The following is a 19,347-nucleotide window of genomic DNA, read 5'->3' on the forward strand; positions in this document are numbered from 1 at the left end:
AAAGTATAACAGTTCCTTAGTCAAGAGCAGAGAGTGATTTTATTCAATAAAGAGCTGAATTAGGATACTGTAGCTTTTAGACGTGAGAGAGATTGCTCTGTTCACGTGCACTGATGACAGGCTGCTGTGAGCGAGCGCGCGTGTCGGGTGTGTTTGAACAAGAGCAGCTGTGTTGAAAATGAAAGTTTAAACGCTCAAAACTTTAAAACGCATGCAAATAATAAACTTTTGGCATGATGATGCAATTGTGTAGATATGTGTTATATACGTTGTTTGATGGGGATGTGAAGACGCGTCGCGCTGTTGACCGGAGCGCGTCCTCATAGAAAATACCCATATCTCTGTAATATATAAAGGCAGAGAGAGAAATCTAAATCTGCACATCACACATGAGCAACGGGTTGTAAAAATGCTTGCGCTACGTAAAAAAGTCTCTAATTGCAGCCGCATTCAGGATCCTTTTGATGACAAAAGTAAACAGAAAGATCGGTTAATGAGATCGGCAGATTTTGCGAGCACCGATTGAGTCATTTAATGCCATTATCGACCGATACCGATCGGCGGCCGATCGATCGGAGCATCCCTACTAAACACACATTATTACATTAGAAACATTCTGGTTTCTTTGGTTTATGTTACTTTGTTATTTTTTTACATTGGACATATGTCATATTGGACAGCACTGCCACAAATGAGATTTTCTTACCTGTGAGGCTGTCTGTTCTTTGGGGTATTCTCTCATATACCTCATAGCTGTGTGTACTGTATGGATCAGAGGCATCATTAACAAGCATTCTTGGCACTGTTGGCCTATAATGTTGTGGAACCGCTGCCATTCCTGGCCTGGCTGGACACCCCGACCTGACCTGTCCCTCTCCTCCCACAGACCCCACACATCCTGAATAAGGTGTAGTGAGGTGGCTGGTACCACCAGAGTGGGAATTAGTGGAGCCTATTCTACGTAGGATAACAGGGGAGTTCAGCTGGGTGGAGTAGGGTGAGCTGGCTTGTGGGACTAAGGGTAGGGTGGCAGTTGTGAAAATGGAGGGCACATTTTTTCGCTCTGTCATGATGGGTGATCCGTAGGAGCTTCCCACTGTCCGCAGTGACCCTCGAGACGGAGAGATGCTGCTTTCGTAAGGTGACTGAGTGCGAGAAGGCATTGAACTGACTCGCCACATAGCATGTTCCGGTATAGCCCCGTATGTCACTCCTGATCCCTGCAACACATAAAACACCATTTCTGCATTCTAATCAGTCTTTTATGCTTAGATAAATAATAATCATCTCCAGTGAGATTCAATTAAATTACATCTGCTGATGTAAACTTCAACATGTGTTAGTCTATGAACAGATTAAATTAGTGTCTGGGGAAATCATATTCTCTTCTGGATCATGTATTTTTACCATTATTTTAAATTATTCAAATTTATTTAAATACCAACATATAAAAAATAGCTCTGAATTTATGCTCCTTTAAATAAACAAAACAATATATCAGAGTTATACAGTATGCCAAAAAGTATGGAGGAGTACTCATGCCTAAAGTAAAGTTACTTTTTAACACGTACGCAAAGGTTAGCATTCAGCAGTGGTTCCCAAACTTTTCATTTTGCCACCCACTCAAATTGGTATAATCTAATCACAAACATATTTTTAAATGGAAATATGAGAAAAACACACATTACCTCTTTTACAATTAAGTACTTATAAATTATGTTATTTTATGAATGAAATGGAAGTTAAATATAAAAATAATTTATGGTACATCATCATATCATTGTCATTGCTAGTACAGTATATGCAAATTTCATCATCAGAATAGTAACTTTGTTTGCGTAGGTGCAGGGCCGACGTCCTGGGCTATCTTAACTTATAAGAAGGAAAAAGATATATAAATGCTTATGCATTCTTTCACAGATTTGGAAGGGTAATTATGTACGTAATTCAGGAATCGGGTACTTAAATCGTGCTTGAACGTGTGCTTGCGTTTACTTTCACTTTCACAATCGTGCAAAGCCGCGACCTAAAGCAAGCAGTACTGACTTGTCATTGACGATCAGGATTTGTTGCGCAAAATTTCCTCTAACATTATCCTGTCAGTCATTACTATCATTACTTAAAAAATGAAATCTCCAAAAGCAAGCTTTAAAGTGATATAGATGGCATGTGCAGTGAAGAGAATTACGAAAAAAGCTACAGTATGACTCTGGCGTGTGAAAACTGCTTTTTAAAGCTACAGTAGCCCCTATTATCCAATCTGTACCTGGAAAAACATTATATGATCCAAACTGTGAGTTTTGTGACCCATTGAACCACTAATGATGAGTATATCCAGTGCAAAGATGAGCAGGAACAGTTGGCTTGCAAGGAAATACAGATTTTTGTTTGTTAAAAAAACAGCATCAAAAGCAAACATTGTGGTGAGTGGCGTGGCCCTATAGGCTTTGTATTAGACAAATTTGGCCCGTGGTGAAAACTAATTGAGGAACCCTGTGCTATGCCCACAACGACGAGTGGCATTTTCTTATCTGTGACTTCAGTTAATATTTAAGATTCAAAATGAAGATATTTATAGATATTTCAGTTCAGTTGAATTTGTATTGATGATTGTAATTTGATTATTTTATGTGTTATTTGTGTTTTGATAGATGTTTTGTCTCAATATTCTACATTAAAAGTAATGTCTTTTTTATTCAGGATACTTGCATTAATTTAGGGCTACCAAAAACTGAAGAGTGTCTGCCCGAAGGTCTACCATGGATATAGAAATTTTGCAAGCCCTGGTGGGAAAATGTAGTATGTAGGACAGGAGAGCCATTGTCATTTGTCGCAATGCACAGGCATTAAACATCCGTGTGTACGTGTATATGTGTACGTCAAAAAAACTATGCTTTGCACTATGCATTCTACCGTACGCATTTGCTCAAGTAGATGTAAAAAAACTAACTATACTCCAGGCTTTTAGTATTAAGCAGGGTACTGTACCTGTCCTGTCACCTGGCCCTCAGCCCTAGCGTTTCTCTGCAGTGTGGAGCCTCCTCCAGAACCCTGAAATGAGTGCTGCAATTTCAACTCACACTTGCCCTGCTCCTGGCTGCTGTAGTAGATACCAGCATCCTGGTAACCACTATCAGAGTAAGACTTCATCTGGGTAGAGCTGTGAGAGTTGCCTAGTGGCCCTAAGTAAAGAATTCACAGAGTTAAGTGATTATAAGTAGTTATTTCACTTTATTACATTATTTCTGAACAAATAAATCAATAAGTAGTTCATAAATAACAATTGGCTAACATTGTAAGTTTACAGTACATTTGAAAAAAATTACATTTCTATCTCTCTACGCCCTGTTCAGACCGCCAGTGACTAGCAGTAGCAGAGCGACACAGTTACATTCATTCAAGTGGAAGCTTGGTGACTTCTGGCAACACAAGTGAAAGTGACTGTTGGCGACTGGATGGGGTGTGTCCAGCGACACGAGAAATTTAAGAAGTTTAACTTTATGCAAATGAGCAACTTTCAGGAGCGACTACCAATGAGAGAGCAGGAGTGGAGTATACGTCATCAGTCTCTCGTCAGTTACGAGTGGACAGTACTCATTTGTAGAGGTCAACCGATATGTTTTTTTATGGCCGATGCCAATATGAAGAAAACAATGTGTTCCACATTTAAAATATATCATTATAGTAACTGGGAAACATATAAGCAATTAGTATAACATTGATTTGCATATTTATGCAATATTCGCTTTTAATAATAAAATTCGTAATGAGGTAAACATTTTAATGAGGTTTAATAATTAATGCTTACAGATTAAGATTACATGTATAATAAATGACAAAACAGTATTTAATTCCTTAATATTAACAAATAAATTGCATAAAGTTACTTTTCTCAGTAAGAGGTTGTTTCACTTTCTTAGAGTTGCAACAACAATTGCACAGCTTAAGTTATATATTTGCTTAGATAGAGGCATGTAGCATCAAAACAGAATGATGTCTTGTCCTCCTCGTACACACCATAGACTGTAAAAAAAAGGACAACGGCCGTTCGCTCTCTTCCATAGGTGAAAAGTGAAGCCGCCAGTGTCCCGATATGGCGTTGACATCTTGGGTCTGCGCAGTAGCGATTTCGGGACCAGTCCTGCGCAGTAGTGAGAAGGAAGTAAAGCCGCAAAATCAAGGCCCTGCCCACATAGAATGCGCATATCACAGCTGTCAATCATGACGTGACACCATCGTTTTTATAGTATTAAATAACCACTAAAAACAAACTAAATCATTAGCGTGATAAAAGCTACATTAAATGACAGAAACCAGCTTCGGAAAAAACATAATTAAAGTGTAATTAAATTGTTTAGTTGGTCCCATTAAATAGCATGGGGGAGGCGGGTTTATGACCTATACTGGGACCAGTCACTAGGGGGGCAATCGAAACATTTTGGCTTCACTTTTAGAGCTTGTGCGGCACGCTTGGTACACACACACACAAAAACAAACAGCTTTCTAGCTGGGCATCAAGTTTCGCTGGTTACTGAGTGCAAGGAAAACAGCATCTTGTTTATAGACAACGCACATATCTGAGGAATATCTGGGATTTGTCACTGTTTAAGAGGTAAATTTGTTTCAGTTTGTTGTTGCCAGTTGTAGTTACCGCTGTGCATATGAGACCTCATGGAACTGTTTGTGTGAAACCTTTTTGCACACAACAAAATGTCAAGTTAAGAAGGGAATGATGAATAGTTCTCAAATCGTCTGTTAAAGGGTTAATTTTAGCTGTGCGTAGGTTCTACAGCGTAGCCACGACGGCGCAAGTAATGCATCGGTTTTCATTTATACTTTTGCGTTTTCGTCTGTGTCGACGTGCAAACATACATGCAGACTGCTGGTAGCCAGTATCCATGCGTGTAACCACAGTAGCAGCAGGACTGTCAATGAAGAAGCACCTTGGCAAGTTTAACCCACAAGCGAAGAAGAAACAGCAATTTGTTGCTTATGTTTTGAAATGACCAGCAGTGATGGAAGTAAATAAACAGCGACTAATGTTGCAGTTTGAATTAAATCACTCTTCAACTTTGTTCTCACCGTCGCAAACGGAAATACTCTTAAAAAGAATGTGTTAATTTTTTACACATCTTTGTGCGTTAAGCTTTTAACAAATTATGTGTCATTTTAACACATTGTGTGTCATTTTGTGTTGATTTTGTGTTAAAATATAACACAAGTTGTGTTAAAAGTAACACAAAATGTGTTGTTTCAATAATAACACAGTGATGGGTGAATTTTGGGACAATGCATTTAGTGTGTTGTCCCACAATCAACACTAATGTGTTGTTTTTAACACATTCGTTCTAAACGTGTTTGAGACAGTTTTTTTTAAAACCTCACGGGAGGGGTTCTAGTGGACCAATCACAGCGCTTGCAGTCCGCATAGAACTAACGCGCTGTTAAAAAATTGTTGAGGGGCACGTCAGGCTACGCAGCGTAAAGCAGAGGCTACGGTCTTACACACAACTATAAATTTGACTGTAGACAATAGCGGTTTATTTGATTGTATGAGCAAGTCGGTGTGTAGCACATGGCTTCTGCGGAAGTGATTTAAAAGCATATGAAGCAGTTTGCTCTCGGGTTGCTCTCACGATGCTTTGGTGTCGTGCGCCAACCTGTCTGTGGGTCACCGCATGGGCTCGGGTGTATTTATCTTGGAACACAATGCTAATGCGCTACCGTGACCCAACCAGAAAATCTATCGGCCAAGCGGGAAGATTTATCATCCGAGGCAGATAATAAAAAAGGTCCAAATACCGGTGGACAAATCTTCATCGGCAATATATCGGTCAACTTCTACTCATTTGTTTATGACAACTATATTTAGAAGCGCCTCCTAAAGACCTTGTTGAAAGAGATATGTGAGACATATCAAGAAAGTCACTGGATGTCTGAATGAGGCTTTAGTTTGCAATAAAAAGTGAAATCTAAAACAGCACAAAAACGTGTTTAAAGACTAAGGGTCACTTATTCTTTGCTTACATTTTTTACATTTTAGGATTATAGTAAATTCATCAAAATAATGGAATTATACAAATGGAAAAATGGAAATTATGTTGGGAAAATGGGAAAAAATGTAAACACACACACACACACACACACACATCATTTAAATTCTGCATTTTTGCATTTGGCAGATGATTTTATCCAAAGCGACTTACAGCAGAATCAAGGTATACATGTTTTTATCAGCATGTGTTCCCTGGGAATCGAACACATGACCTTTTGTGCTGCTATCGTAAAGCTAAAGCGCAACTGAGCTACAGTGCTTGAAGTGGGTCGGTATGTGGCGGTACGCAATACAGGCACTTCTCTGTTTTAATCTTTAGTGTATATTCACTTTTTCTTGTGTTCTGGCACTTCTTACATGTTGCCAGTACTGTCTCTCTGAATAGGTGATTAATAGCAATGACATCACACTACAGGGAGGGGGCACTGGAAATATCTGATCTATTTATCATCTTGACAAATTACGCAAATAAAAGACGCCTCTCAGAGATTTTCTTTTCAAATTTGAATACACAGTGACAACAACCTAGCCTAGCCTAGCTACAGAAGGGGACCTTAAGGATGTGTGAGTCAGAACTTCCCCCGGATAAAGTAACCACTATCCGTGAACAAAAAAAGGCCTGCAGTCTGCTATAGCAGAAGCACAAGCACCTGTGTCAGATTTAGCTATTACCTCAGACGATGATGTTAACAATAACGTGGCCAGTAAGCCCAATACCTTCATGAGCCTGTTTCATGAGGTAAACATCTTTTGATCTTATAAAATTTAGAATAGAAAACAGATTTTTGTTTAATCCTCCGTCTTTTGGTAATGAGTATGTTTCAGTGTAAAAGATTACAAGTGAAATCATTTACCATTATATGTGATAAATGTATCCCCAAACTGCTAAGTAATCTAACACACACGTTGTACCAGCAATATTTAAGGGGCACAAAAGAGTATCAGAACTTTTTGCCCCACTTCAAGCACTGGCTACAGCAACACTAAAAAGATTAAGTATGTACAATAATCAATTGGAAAAGTGGAAACCGAACATTTAAACTAAAATTGTGTGGCAATATTTGTGCTAAAAGACTAGTGTAGTGTTGTGACTAGTGTAGTGTAGTGTTGTGACCAGCAAAGATTCTCACGCTTGTCTGTAGTATATAGAGACAGCTGCTCTCCCTCCATCCTCACACCGAACACTGGAGTATGACAGCTGTCAGTCATTTGAGACTTAACATCACAGTACAATGACGCATCTATACAAAAGCACATACACACACAAAATCTATGAGCACACAGCTTTGTCTTGGCTTTTGTATATTTAATCTGGAAAAAGCATACATTTCAAAAACACAAGAAAATTATGCAAAAATATAAAATTTACTCTATATATTCACTACAAATCAGCTTGACTAGTTTGCTATATGCATCACTTTTGCAAATGACAGCTTCTTTGATATTTTATTTGATGTGGTGACATTTATAAAAGGTTTAAAAATTGAAATATTTTACGTTGCTATTAAAATGTATGCTAGTTATGTAAACAGCAATAGCAAATTAACCACGTAAATGTGTGCATATAAAACTACATGTTATGTTAAATATAACATTTCTGCTCACTGAAAATCTGAAAGAATGGATCCTTATAAAAATGTTAAATATTTTAAACACATTCAAATCTAATATGATTAATTCATACCAGGACATCTCCAGGAAAGAGACTTCTCAGACGAGCTAAAACAGAACCAAAAAGACTGTTAATTTCTTTTTACATTCATCTTTTTTTAAAATAGTGTTTATCGCGTTTTGGAACCAAACTCTTCATATATATAAGCTTGTGCCAGTTCCAAGAAAACACCACTTCAACGATCTCTTCATGCAGGTGTGTTTAATAATTAACAAAAGAGTTTACAACGGGTTTAAATCTCTTCAGCTATAAAGTAACTTAATCTTCTTTGTTTCACAAAGGTTTCCACACCCACTATTAGAGACTGCTGCTGGTCTCATTATCTGCAGCTGTACTCTCAGGCAGCCTGGGACACATATATGAACATGACATGGGTGGTACTTGAGTGGTAACAAGGCATGATGGATTCATGTTCTCGTTCTGTTTTCGACAAATTCTGACCATCTGAATGTCTCAACAGAAATCGAGACTCATTAGACCAGGCAACATTTTTCCAGTCTTCAACCGTTCAATTTTGGTGAGCTTGTGCAAATTGTAGCCTCTTTTCTCTATCTGTAGTGAAGATGAGTGGTACCCGGTGGGGTCTTCTGTTGTTGTAACCTATCCGCCTCAAGGTTGTGTGTGTTGTGGCTTCACAAATGCATTGCTGCATACCTCGGTTATAATGAATATATAACGAGTGTGGGGGCTTCTGTATTTGGCCTGGACTTCACGAAACGGCCGCATTCTTTACATGTATTTGACTGTATGCAGCACTGCGCAGACCAATCAACCTATGACATCAAAGTTCCGCAAGAGCCATTCAAAAGCTTATTTCTCACGTTACATTGATCTCATGTGCCAATCGATCTCCGCCACGCATGCTGCCGTCGTCATCTTGCGTCATGAAATCCACGAGGAGGGGTAGATATGAATAGGACGCTCTCTATCAGCTGGTGTTGTAAAGCTGCAGGTGATACTCAACGGCGCGAGTCTCAAATAAGTGCAAGGACACCGCCCAAAACGGATGAGATGTTTAAATAATCAGCGCGTTAACTGTACTGTAAGTAATCGAATATAAAACCAACATGAAGTAGCTTAACATTAGTACCTATAGGTTTGCTTGAACAATTCATCTCTTAGAAAATTAACCATAGTTTAACTATTGTTTGTGTTGGATAAGCATATAACCACACATTTACCATAGTCTCACTAAACTTTTATTTTCATAATGTTGAACTGCAATATAGCTAATAGCAGCCGTTTTTCTATGTTCAGAAGTGTAAACTTTGAGGATATTATATATTGATCTGGTTTTATTTATTACATTTGGCTTCATTTGGTACATGTACACTCAGTGAGACTTTTTTACTTCTTACAGAGTACCAAGGCTTTGGTGATTTACACACGTGACATGAAAATGGGAATTCGTGAAACACTGAGCAGTTGCTGATCCATGTCAAGATTCATTTCCAGTGAGCTGGTTGTGCTGGAAAATTTGTGAGACTTTATGCCTTCAATTTGTAGAATGTTTTAGGTGTTTAATGTTAAACTGTTATGAGGCATTGTTTAAAGTGTTTAAAGTATTTTCATAAGCTCTTACTTCGTGTGAGAATGTTAAATTCAAGTGAAATTGTGATTAAGATTGGGTGAGGAACTCTCCCCACTTTTATATTGGTGTTTTTGGAGATATTTGTAAAATATATTTTCTAAACTTTTTATTAAAAATAATTATTTTCTAATGTCTACTGTGCAATTGTATGCAGACCATTTCTGTATGTTTACAATTTTAAGGTATTACAAATAAAGTAAAAATGAATAAAATGTTACAAAATAGTTTGTGTTTCTTTTTCTATTAGGACAACGGGAAATAAACAATTCAGCATGATTCCTTACCAATATAATTTTACCAATATACATTTTCAGATTGGGTAAATTAAAAAAAGAATGCTACCACAATTTAAAAAAGTTAATTGGGCAAAAACATGGTTTCTTATTTTCAATTGGCTCAACCTGTTATTTTAAATTGAGCTAATGTTTAAAGATCGTTGCCACAATTGATAAAATTCCATTCACAGAAAATCTATTGGCCCAAGTGAAACATGTCAATGTTACCAGTCACTAGAAAATTTTGAGTTAGGGAGGCAAAAAATTTTTTACAGTGTTGCTGAAAAGCAGCCCCAAACCATGATGCTTCCACCCCCAAACTTAACTGTTGGTATGGAGTTCTTAGGGTGGTGTGTTCATCATCACACATGGTGCTTATATGACTGCCAAAAAGTTTAATTTTGCTTTCATCTGACCATACTATAGTCTCCCAATAATCCACAGGCTTCTCCAAATGCCCTTTCGCAAACTTTAACCTAGTATCAACATGCTTTTTGTTCAGCAATGGAGTCTTGCGTGGTGAGAGCATTGCTTATAGTTTTCTTTGAAACAACAGTACCTGCTGATGCAAGTCTTCCTGAAGTTCTGTCAGAGTGGTTCTTGGCTCTTGGAGAACTCTCATGATTATTATTTGGACTCCTCAGACACGGATCTTACAGTGCTCACAGGAACATTCAGCATTCTGGTAATGCGCCTATAACCATTCCTAGTGATGTGACATCTGAAGCGAGGCTCCAGAGCTTGTGTCGAGCAAAAAGGGGCGTTCCAGGTGAAGCCCGATTCGAGGCTTGTATCGTTTCCGTGAAAATCACGTGACGATGACAAACGAGGCCTCGGTTTGTGTGGAACACGTCATTGGTTCGGTCTGAGTATCGAAACTCGCGCCACCTTGTGGGTGTTGTGGCGTTTTAGTGTTGGATAGGTGTCAGGAGTTGTAGAAGCAGTGTGTTGGAGAGTTTATTATTAGTAGTAGATTATATTATTAGTTACACTATATAATTAGAAATTAGTTATAGTATATATATATATATATATATATATATATATATATAGTGATTAATTATTAGCTAAAATATATTATTGTTGTATTAGATAAGATTAGTTGATTACTTTGGATTTTGAAGAAAGAGAAAATACTCCATTGTCTGGGGGTATTTTGAAATTGTTGCTCACAATAAAGTATGTGTAATTGTTATATTTTACTATGTTAATATAATTATAAGTCACACTTTATGACAGTGTGGTCTTCATGTCCATTATTTCATGTTTCAAGGTGAAATGCTTGCTGTGCCATAAGAAGCTGACATACAGCAATAATACTTCTCTGTACCCCCTGTCCCATAAGCACTACACAGTACTAAAACTATTAATGATTTCACTTTACACACACATATACAAACAAAGTAACAATTCTTATCCCACCCCAGAATACTCTCTCATATACACTGTACTAAACAAAGTCTTACTTTTTAGCTCATACTTTTTTTTAGTCATTCTTTAAGGAATGAATTTATTGTAGACACCCCAAGAAAATTCACACCGAAAAACATGCATCTTTTATTTTATAACCAGACAATTAAAAAAAATCTGCTTAGGTCATTGCATAAAATATATTTTATTTATCTGCTATTTCTTTTAACAGTCGCTAGGTGTCACTATGGAGCAATGCTGAATGAAGCTTCGGGTAATGAACCTTTGGGTGAAGCAATGGGCTGCGAGGTGTCAGTGGTTCAGGAAGCCTCATTTTGCCATCACTAACCATTCCCATCAAAATGTCTTTCAAATGACAAAAATACGAAGATCTTGAGAGAATTCTTTGTTTTTACCCATCATGAAGTATTTCCTATGTGCCTCCTGGGTAATAAGAGCCTTTATAGGCAATCAATTAGAACTAAAGCAGCTGATATCAATTAGTACTGATAGGGGGCAGGGTTTCTCTCTCAATAGTGAGAGATTTCAGGTGATCTCCTGGCTTTCTATGCCATTTTGCACCTTGTTCTCTTCATGTGTTCAATACTTATTCCATATGTCATTTCACCTTATTTATTAAGAACTTGTATACTTAAATGTTCTGATTTGTTTGTATGAATTCAATATTTGGCTTGATGGCTACATCTGGTGGCCCACTTAGAAATCCCCTAACTGATAAAAATGCTGATGTGTCAAATACTTATTTCCCAGCTGTATAATGCATACATATATTTGAATATATAAAAATGTAAATGAGGATCAGATATGCGTTTTTTTAACAAACACGCGTGTTCACAGGCATAGTATCTTTTTCCACCGGTGGGTGCTCGTTATAACGCCAAGCAATGCTTAGGTTACTTAGCAACGACAGACGTTCTGGAGCACCCACATGCTTTAAAAAGGAGGAAAGTGGTGCAGCCACATTTCCGCGTGGTTTTAGACACAAAATGTGAAGCAAATGAGCATAAGTGCTTGGCCATTTTGGTGGGTGCTCGAGTCCAGCGCTGGAGCACCCACGGGATTAGGGCCTATGTGCATGCTGTAGCACATCCGTAAAACAACACTTGGTTCAAGTGAGAAATCCTTTTGGGGTTATAATGTTTCCAGCCGCGCTGAAAACGTGTTCTGTTGGTGTACTGGTATGGCAGATTGATACTTTTTTGCAACCTTCACTGAAAAAAATTATCCATTGAATTCAATCAATTTTCTCTAGGCAAGTGGCTGCAACCAATCCACCTAAGCTACATTCAAACAAAAGTTTTATATTTTATTTTACATTACTAATCTTTTTTGTTTAAATGTAGCTTAAATAAATCCATTGCAACCACTTACCTCAAAAAAACTGATTAAATTCAATGAATCATTTTTTTCAGAGTTGAGTGACCAAGAAAGAATATCTTAGCTCATTTTCCACCCCAAGTCTGCTGGCTGTTAGCGTTCACACAAACTTGAAGACATCTTGCTATGTGAGATTGTAATTTATATATTTTTTTTTTTGTTACTTGCACACCAACGTGGGTCCTACTTCACAACTGTGGGTTGCACTTCACCACCACGGTTGTGCTGTGTTTATGAAAACCGTCACAGCCCTACTAAATATTGTCACTTTCTCCTCAGATCTCAGTCTTATAATAGCCTACTATAAGAAAGGAATCCGAGTTTGTCTGCGTTGGCAGGAAAAACTGAGCTCTGTGTCCTGCTTGCTATGAAGCCAATGCACGCGTCAAACATCCAAGCTGATCCGCGCTTGAGGAAATGGAGATGCAGGTGCTTGGCAGATCTGATTCAGATTCATTCTTTATTGTCCTCATTAGAGGAAATTTGTTTCCACAGATTGTACCCATCACATTCAACACATAATACACACATATAACACCAACAGATTAAACATTTAATGAATTAAGGGCTTTTATAGCTACAGGTACAAAACTTTTCCTAGACGTTTTTTTTTTTTGTATGGTAGCTGTCTGTATCTAAGGCCTGAAGGAAGGAGAGTAAAACATGAATTGAGAAGGTGACTAGGATTTTGTATTATGGTACGTGCTCTACAAATGATAGCAGTGTCAATAAGAACTGACAAGTTTGGAGTAGTGAGACCAATTATTTTTTAGGAAGTGTTGGTGATTCTAAGGAGCTTATTTCTGTTGGTGAGAGAAAGCATAGTATAAGATCAAATGGCACAGTACAAAAGGATTGGTTCGTAGGACTTTGGACTCGACTTGAGACTTGTTGGCTTTGACATGTGACTCGACTCAGGACATGCCTCATCTTTGACTCGACTTGACGCGGGACTCAAGGGCAAAGACTTACTTGTGACTTGCATAACAATGACTTTGTCCCACCTCTGCTACCTAGTAGTCAGGCGCTAAATGCATTGTCGTAAGCACCACCTAGCTAGGCAAAATCGCATTCATAATCATGGAAGATCGTCTTCGATTATGAACGCGATTTTGCCTAGCTTCTTGGTGAAATACGGCTCCGTGTAGTAAATGCCGCTCCATCTAAGAAGCAGGTGATGGCAATTTACTACTAATCACCGAACTGGCTTTACTGATGAGACACGCATGAGAATCGCTGTTGATTTTTTGCCCAGCTCTATGTGACAGTAGGTTAGCAATGCAGTCAAGTTGAATAAGTGTGTGTACCTGCCACTAGCAGCTCCTGGTGATTCTGAACCAAGTCTGCATCGTTCCAGCTGATTGGCTACGATCTGTCGCTCCACCTCCAGTTCCCAGGTCAAGCGCTCAAATTGGAGCTCCTACACACAGAGAAACATTGCAGCATCCATTTCTCATGAAAAACCTAATCATGTTAGACATGCTTAATGAAAGATAGCAGTATATAGAAAGACACAACACACAAAGTAGGGTTGAGCGGTATATACAGTTAATGTGAAATAAAATCTCAACCGTAATAGATTTTTCTATTCCAAGTATTATTCAAAATGTAAATCAGGGGGAATTGCTTATTCTTCTCTCCTGCATGATAGACTGAGTGTGACAAAGAAACATTAAACAAGTAAAATTAACATGAGTCATTTCTGTAATTTAATAATAGTCTCTCTATCTCCTCATGCAGAGGGCTCGAGAGTGCGACCAATTTGGTCGCACATGCGACCTAATTTCTCAATGGTGCGACTTAAAAAAATATCAGGTCGCACTGGTGCGACCAGGAGTTCGAGGGAAAAATATGGTCCAGATCTACGTGTGTGTATGTTTAAAAATGTGTGTGCGGAGCCTTGGTCCGTCAGATAAACAGAGTGGATGTAGCCGCGGATGATAAGAGAAAAGGAAAAAGATTGATAACTTTTATTGTTAAGAATGTTAATGCCTGATCCGTCCGAAGATCATAACCAATGCTCTGACATCATGAGTCGAGTGCGCCCAATTTATAGAAAAAAGTCAGGAGTCAGGACCGCTGTTTTCTACATAATCTTACTTCCAAATTTAATAAACTTTTCGGTGTTTGCTGTATTGCTATTACCGCCCTGCCAGACTGTCTTAAATATGAGAAATAAGTTAAATCCTTGATTTGCTTTGTGATTCATTTATAAATAATCCCCCCCAAGGCTTAGTTTATGCGCAAAAAGCATTAAAATGAATAGAACATGATGCTTATGCTTTCTTTGGTGAAAAAATAATAAAATAAATAAGCCTAGATAAAATGTGTTTCACTTAAATAATTAGCAAATTAATCAAACGAATTCAAAAGTAGCCTATAGCCTATATGAGTTTCCAAATCCGATGCAGCACAAAAAACTTTTTTTACCTATTTAAAAAAGCACAATGTTTTGTTTTTATTGTGAGTGTAACTTTACATAAATATATGTACACCATTACAGTTTTTAATGTTGTTTTACTTTTATTTGTATGACGATGACAATTTAAGGTAATTTAAGGTATTGCAAGATGCAAGCTCATCACGTGTATCATGCCATGGTTTTACGCAGGGCAGCAAGAAAGAGGCATTAAACTTTAAACATTTAACATTCTACTTGAGTTTTTTGGACATCCCTTTGAAATTACTGCAATCATTATCATCAATTTATAAGGTATAAATATAAGCACAGCGCTTATGAGTGTTTAAATACTGCTGACCGCTCAGCTTTCAATCTGCCGACCCTCACAAAGTTTCACATTAAATGTTAATATATTTGTCCAGTCATGGTCCTGTGCTTATTTCTGTCAATGTTCTGCATGAAGATCTTTAAAGGTTTCTAGATTTGCGATGCACAAATCTTTATGTAAAACGGACGGGTATGAAATAAATTGATGCTGATCAGATCTAGGCTGCGTTCTCCGAAACTACCTTAACGCTACGTCGTTCTTAAGTTGCACCTTAAGCTGCACCTTATCGCTAATATGTGTTTACCGAAACGTTCTTAGTTACGTATCCCTTCTGTAAGTCATACGTTCGGAAGGTTGGTCTAGAGCACTCTTAGCTATACCTTAATAACCAAACCAAGCATGAGCCCCATTCACTTCTATACTAGGAAAAATAATACTATGGAAGTGAATGGGGCTCATGAATGGTTTGGTTACAAACTAGGAGTGGAACGGTACATGTATTCGTTTCGAACCGAATCGGTACGGGGGGTCATGAATCAGTACGGTTCGGTTCATGAATTTAAACGGAGAATACACGGTATGAAAATAAAATAACTTGCGTGCAAAATAATTAATGTAATGCGGAACTACTGTTAGATACGCGGGTTCTTTATGGACAGCTAATCTGTTGCCCCGCTTTAGCTTTGAAGCTCTGATTGGCGCCGATGCAGCCGAGCTCCGCCTATGTATGCGCTCTATCAGAGCCCGTCTACATTCTGGCATTTTTTTGTCAGGTCGACGCCTGTCCAGTCAGTTAGTGAGCAGCGATAGCGAGGATGGCAAGTGGTGTTCCACAAGAGTTAGACGCTCCGCCAGCCTCTTTAAGATTGCAAGTTTGGCAAAACTTCAGTTTTCCAGTGAGTTACAAATAGTACAGACGAGAGAGTGGTGGAAAAGACGAGGACTGTGCGTCGGCGTTGTTCAACAGTTGTTAGGTATGTGAGTGGAAATACATCTAATCAGGGCTCTCAAGTCTCACGCATTCACCTTGATACACACGCATTTCAGTCAGTTCACATGCTCACACACCACACTTTGTATTTCTCACGCTGAGAAGTAGGAGATAAATTGTCCTGCTAGTATACAATTAATGGACGAGGCGCAGTTCTGTCGAGTTCAGCTGCTTTTTTAAAGTGTGCTCAACTTTACACAGCGCCATCAGCGTCAGAGTACCGCGAGAAATCTTGCGGAGGAGGCTGATTTCAAATCGCTCTCGCGTTACTCTGACGTCATCCACTTGTCGTTTCCTGCAGCGCCTCGTGAAGTCGTACACACCTATTAATTCATCCTACAAGCCTATTTTTTGTTCTTTAGTACATTAATATGAAATAAGGCCAAAATGTAATTTTAAAATGTAACACTTGTAATACATTTGAACCCATATTTGTATGAAAGATGAGTACAAGATTACATAAAGTGGTATACATTTTTGAAATAGGAGATAGTATGTTAAATGCATTTCAGTTCATATTCATGACATCTGAAAATAACACTGATAAGGACACCTATGTTTTTAAGATTATCTTAAGTACTAAAAAAAATGCCTTCTTCATTTTTGTTTTGCTTTTCGAGGGATTGTACCGAAAGTGAATCGAACCGTGGCGCCTGAACCGAGGTACGAACCGAACCGGGACTTCTGTGTACCGTTCCACCCCTATTACAAACATTCCTCAAAATATTTTCATTCATGTTCACCAGAACAAAGACATTTATACAGGTTTGTAACAACATGAGAGTGAGTAAATTAGGACAGAATTTTCATTTTTGGGTGAACTATAAATCCAATGCGGTCAAAAATTAGGGTGCACCTAACTTTTGTGCTGGTGAACCTAAGAAAAAATGTTAGACGCACCAGTGCAACCAGTGCAAAAAGTTATTCTAGAGCCCTGTTGATGTTAAAATAATCATTAAGAGCGATAAAGTTCGGGTCCTGATGCGCGATATATATAGACATCTTACACAAAATTACAGTTTTAAAAATATCTGTTTTGACAAGAATTCAAGCAGGTATGACCTATAATCTGTTATATCTGAAGTGAATGTTTGTTAACTGTTGAGGAAAAATATCTGTTGTGTAACATTATATTAAACCCTTCCATTACCCTACAGTATCTTAAAGCAGTCTGTCTCAATGTCAAAATTAAACAAAAAAAGAAAAACATATATTGATATTGTTTTTGCTTTGCGTAAACATGTGTAGTTCTGTCATGCTTTGTCAGATTCCAACAATTGTTCCAATTGTTTTTAAGTTTTTTAATAGAGAATGTTAAAATATAAATAATTTTTTTTTGAAAATGTGCTCATCCCAACTGAATTTGCCAGCACAGGTCACAAATGATGCAGCAGCAAACAGAAATGGAGAAAGAACTAAAGGGAAAATCATATATAAAACTATGGTTGATGGTTCTGTTGAAAATGTAAACAAGCTGTTGTAGACATACATTTAGGGCTGCAGCTATCAATTCTTTTTGTAATCGATTAATCTAGCACTAAATCGATCGATTAATCGAGTAATCGGATACAAATTTTTAATGTGTTTTTAAACAACCAAAACCAATAATGCATAACGAAAATGACGTGGCTGTAAAATGTTCAAGCATTTGGCTTTTATTTCTAAAAAAAACAGAGGTATTTGACTCCAAAAAATAAGCTTATTTATTTCATTACCCATTTAGTGTTTAGTGCCAGTGCCAACAATTAAACACTTTAATTTATTAATATGCACAACAGGTTTCATGCTGTAATCTAGCCCTGACATCAAAGTAAATATCTGGTTTATGTACATTTCTACACTTGCAGCATTTACCATTAGGCTACTAACATATAATAGCTGTTTTTCAATACCAAGTACGCCAAACTCGGACTCAGACTCGGAAGAACGAACTCCTGACGCGAAATGCATTCTGGGAAACTTCGCTCTCATAAGTCCACACAAGTCTCCTCTGATGCATCCTCGATAAAATGGGCAGATCAAGAACACAGTCAGGGATTTTATGTGAACTTGGGCTTGATGCGAACTTTGAAGTGGAACAGTACTTGGGCCGCGACTGATGACGTTTCACAAGTCCACAAGAACGCAAGTACAGACAAGAACGCATATTGAGAAACGGCTAATATATCATTTCTGGGGTGAGCCTATTTACTATGGTAACAACCTGTGTGTATGCGCGCATGTGCACTTGTGTTTGTGTGTGTGTGCACGCGTTCTGTGCGCGAGGAAGACTGACACCACAGTCAGACGTTCAGTTGCTTCATTGCATTTTGGTACTGCAGAAATACATACATTCATTTTCAATAGAACGCTGCATTTGGTTTGCATCACTTGCATTGCGGTGTATTTTAGGTTAAGAATCCGTTTGAAAAATCACAACATCACGTCCCGCTGTATACAGTGAATGCATGCTGAAATTATTGTTGCGTGGTTACATAAAAGTTAATTAACAGAAAACGCTTCCCCGCCAATGACGAGTATTTCCGTCTTTCCGCAATACCGCTATTATCCACTAGGTGGTGCCCTTCCGCAACTTTTTAAACCCGGAAGTATTGCCCTATGGCAAGCTGCTGCATGTCCGTGTCTGTTTTAAAGATCGCTCTGAATGGGATATCTATGAAAAGTCCGTCACAAAAATGGAATTATCTCTGCTTTTTGCTCAAAATGTGGTGTTTTTGCAGAAACCTACCCATATTCAAAAGCTGATTACAAAAGAACTACTCAAGGAAGGATGAAACGTTTTTTTTTTTTTTTGAAAGCAGAGGGTCTGTTCTTTCATTTGGCATATTGTATGTTTATATATCTGAAGAAGAAAATTTTCTGGAAGGCATTAAACTTTGGTGAAAATCATGAAAAACGCTGGCACTGGCTGGCAACTTTTAAATAAAATGCTGGCGGTGAGAGAGTTAATACGCTTGCTTGTATGGTTTAACCTTAATTCAATTAAATTTTATTTATATATAGCGCTTTTCACAATTGGTGATTGTTTCAAAGCAGCTTTACATTAATAGAAGCAGTGGAAAGCACAGAAAAACGACAGATAGCACAACATAATACACGATAGCACAAGCAGCTAAATTTGCTGCGGCTATGAATCAACATTATAAGCGTGCGTATTCCTAATGTAACCTTAGCCACTATGTTCTACTGCTTATTAGGGCCCGAGCACCGAGGAGCAGGCCAGAAT

At 38.0% G+C, this 19,347-nt stretch overlaps 1 protein-coding gene across 1 annotated transcript in view; it reads right to left on the reverse strand.

The window, feature by feature from the left end:
- The window catches only part of LOC129451970 (plakophilin-4), a 224,146-nt gene that overhangs the window by 141,784 nt on the left and 63,015 nt on the right, over positions 1-19,347 (reverse strand). Inside the window, exons 4-8 of the mRNA XM_073854829.1 lie at positions 13,709-13,821; positions 7,740-7,774; positions 7,186-7,296; positions 2,989-3,182; positions 707-1,220 (exon numbers count right to left, since the gene is read on the reverse strand). Coding sequence (XP_073710930.1) covers positions 707-1,220; positions 2,989-3,182; positions 7,186-7,296; positions 7,740-7,774; positions 13,709-13,821 — 967 coding nt within the window. The remainder of the gene's footprint in view (positions 1-706; positions 1,221-2,988; positions 3,183-7,185; positions 7,297-7,739; positions 7,775-13,708; positions 13,822-19,347) is intronic.

Source organism: Misgurnus anguillicaudatus, chromosome 17 (assembly GCF_027580225.2).
Source record: "Misgurnus anguillicaudatus chromosome 17, ASM2758022v2, whole genome shotgun sequence".
NCBI classification, from domain to species: Eukaryota; Metazoa; Chordata; class Actinopteri; order Cypriniformes; family Cobitidae; genus Misgurnus; species Misgurnus anguillicaudatus.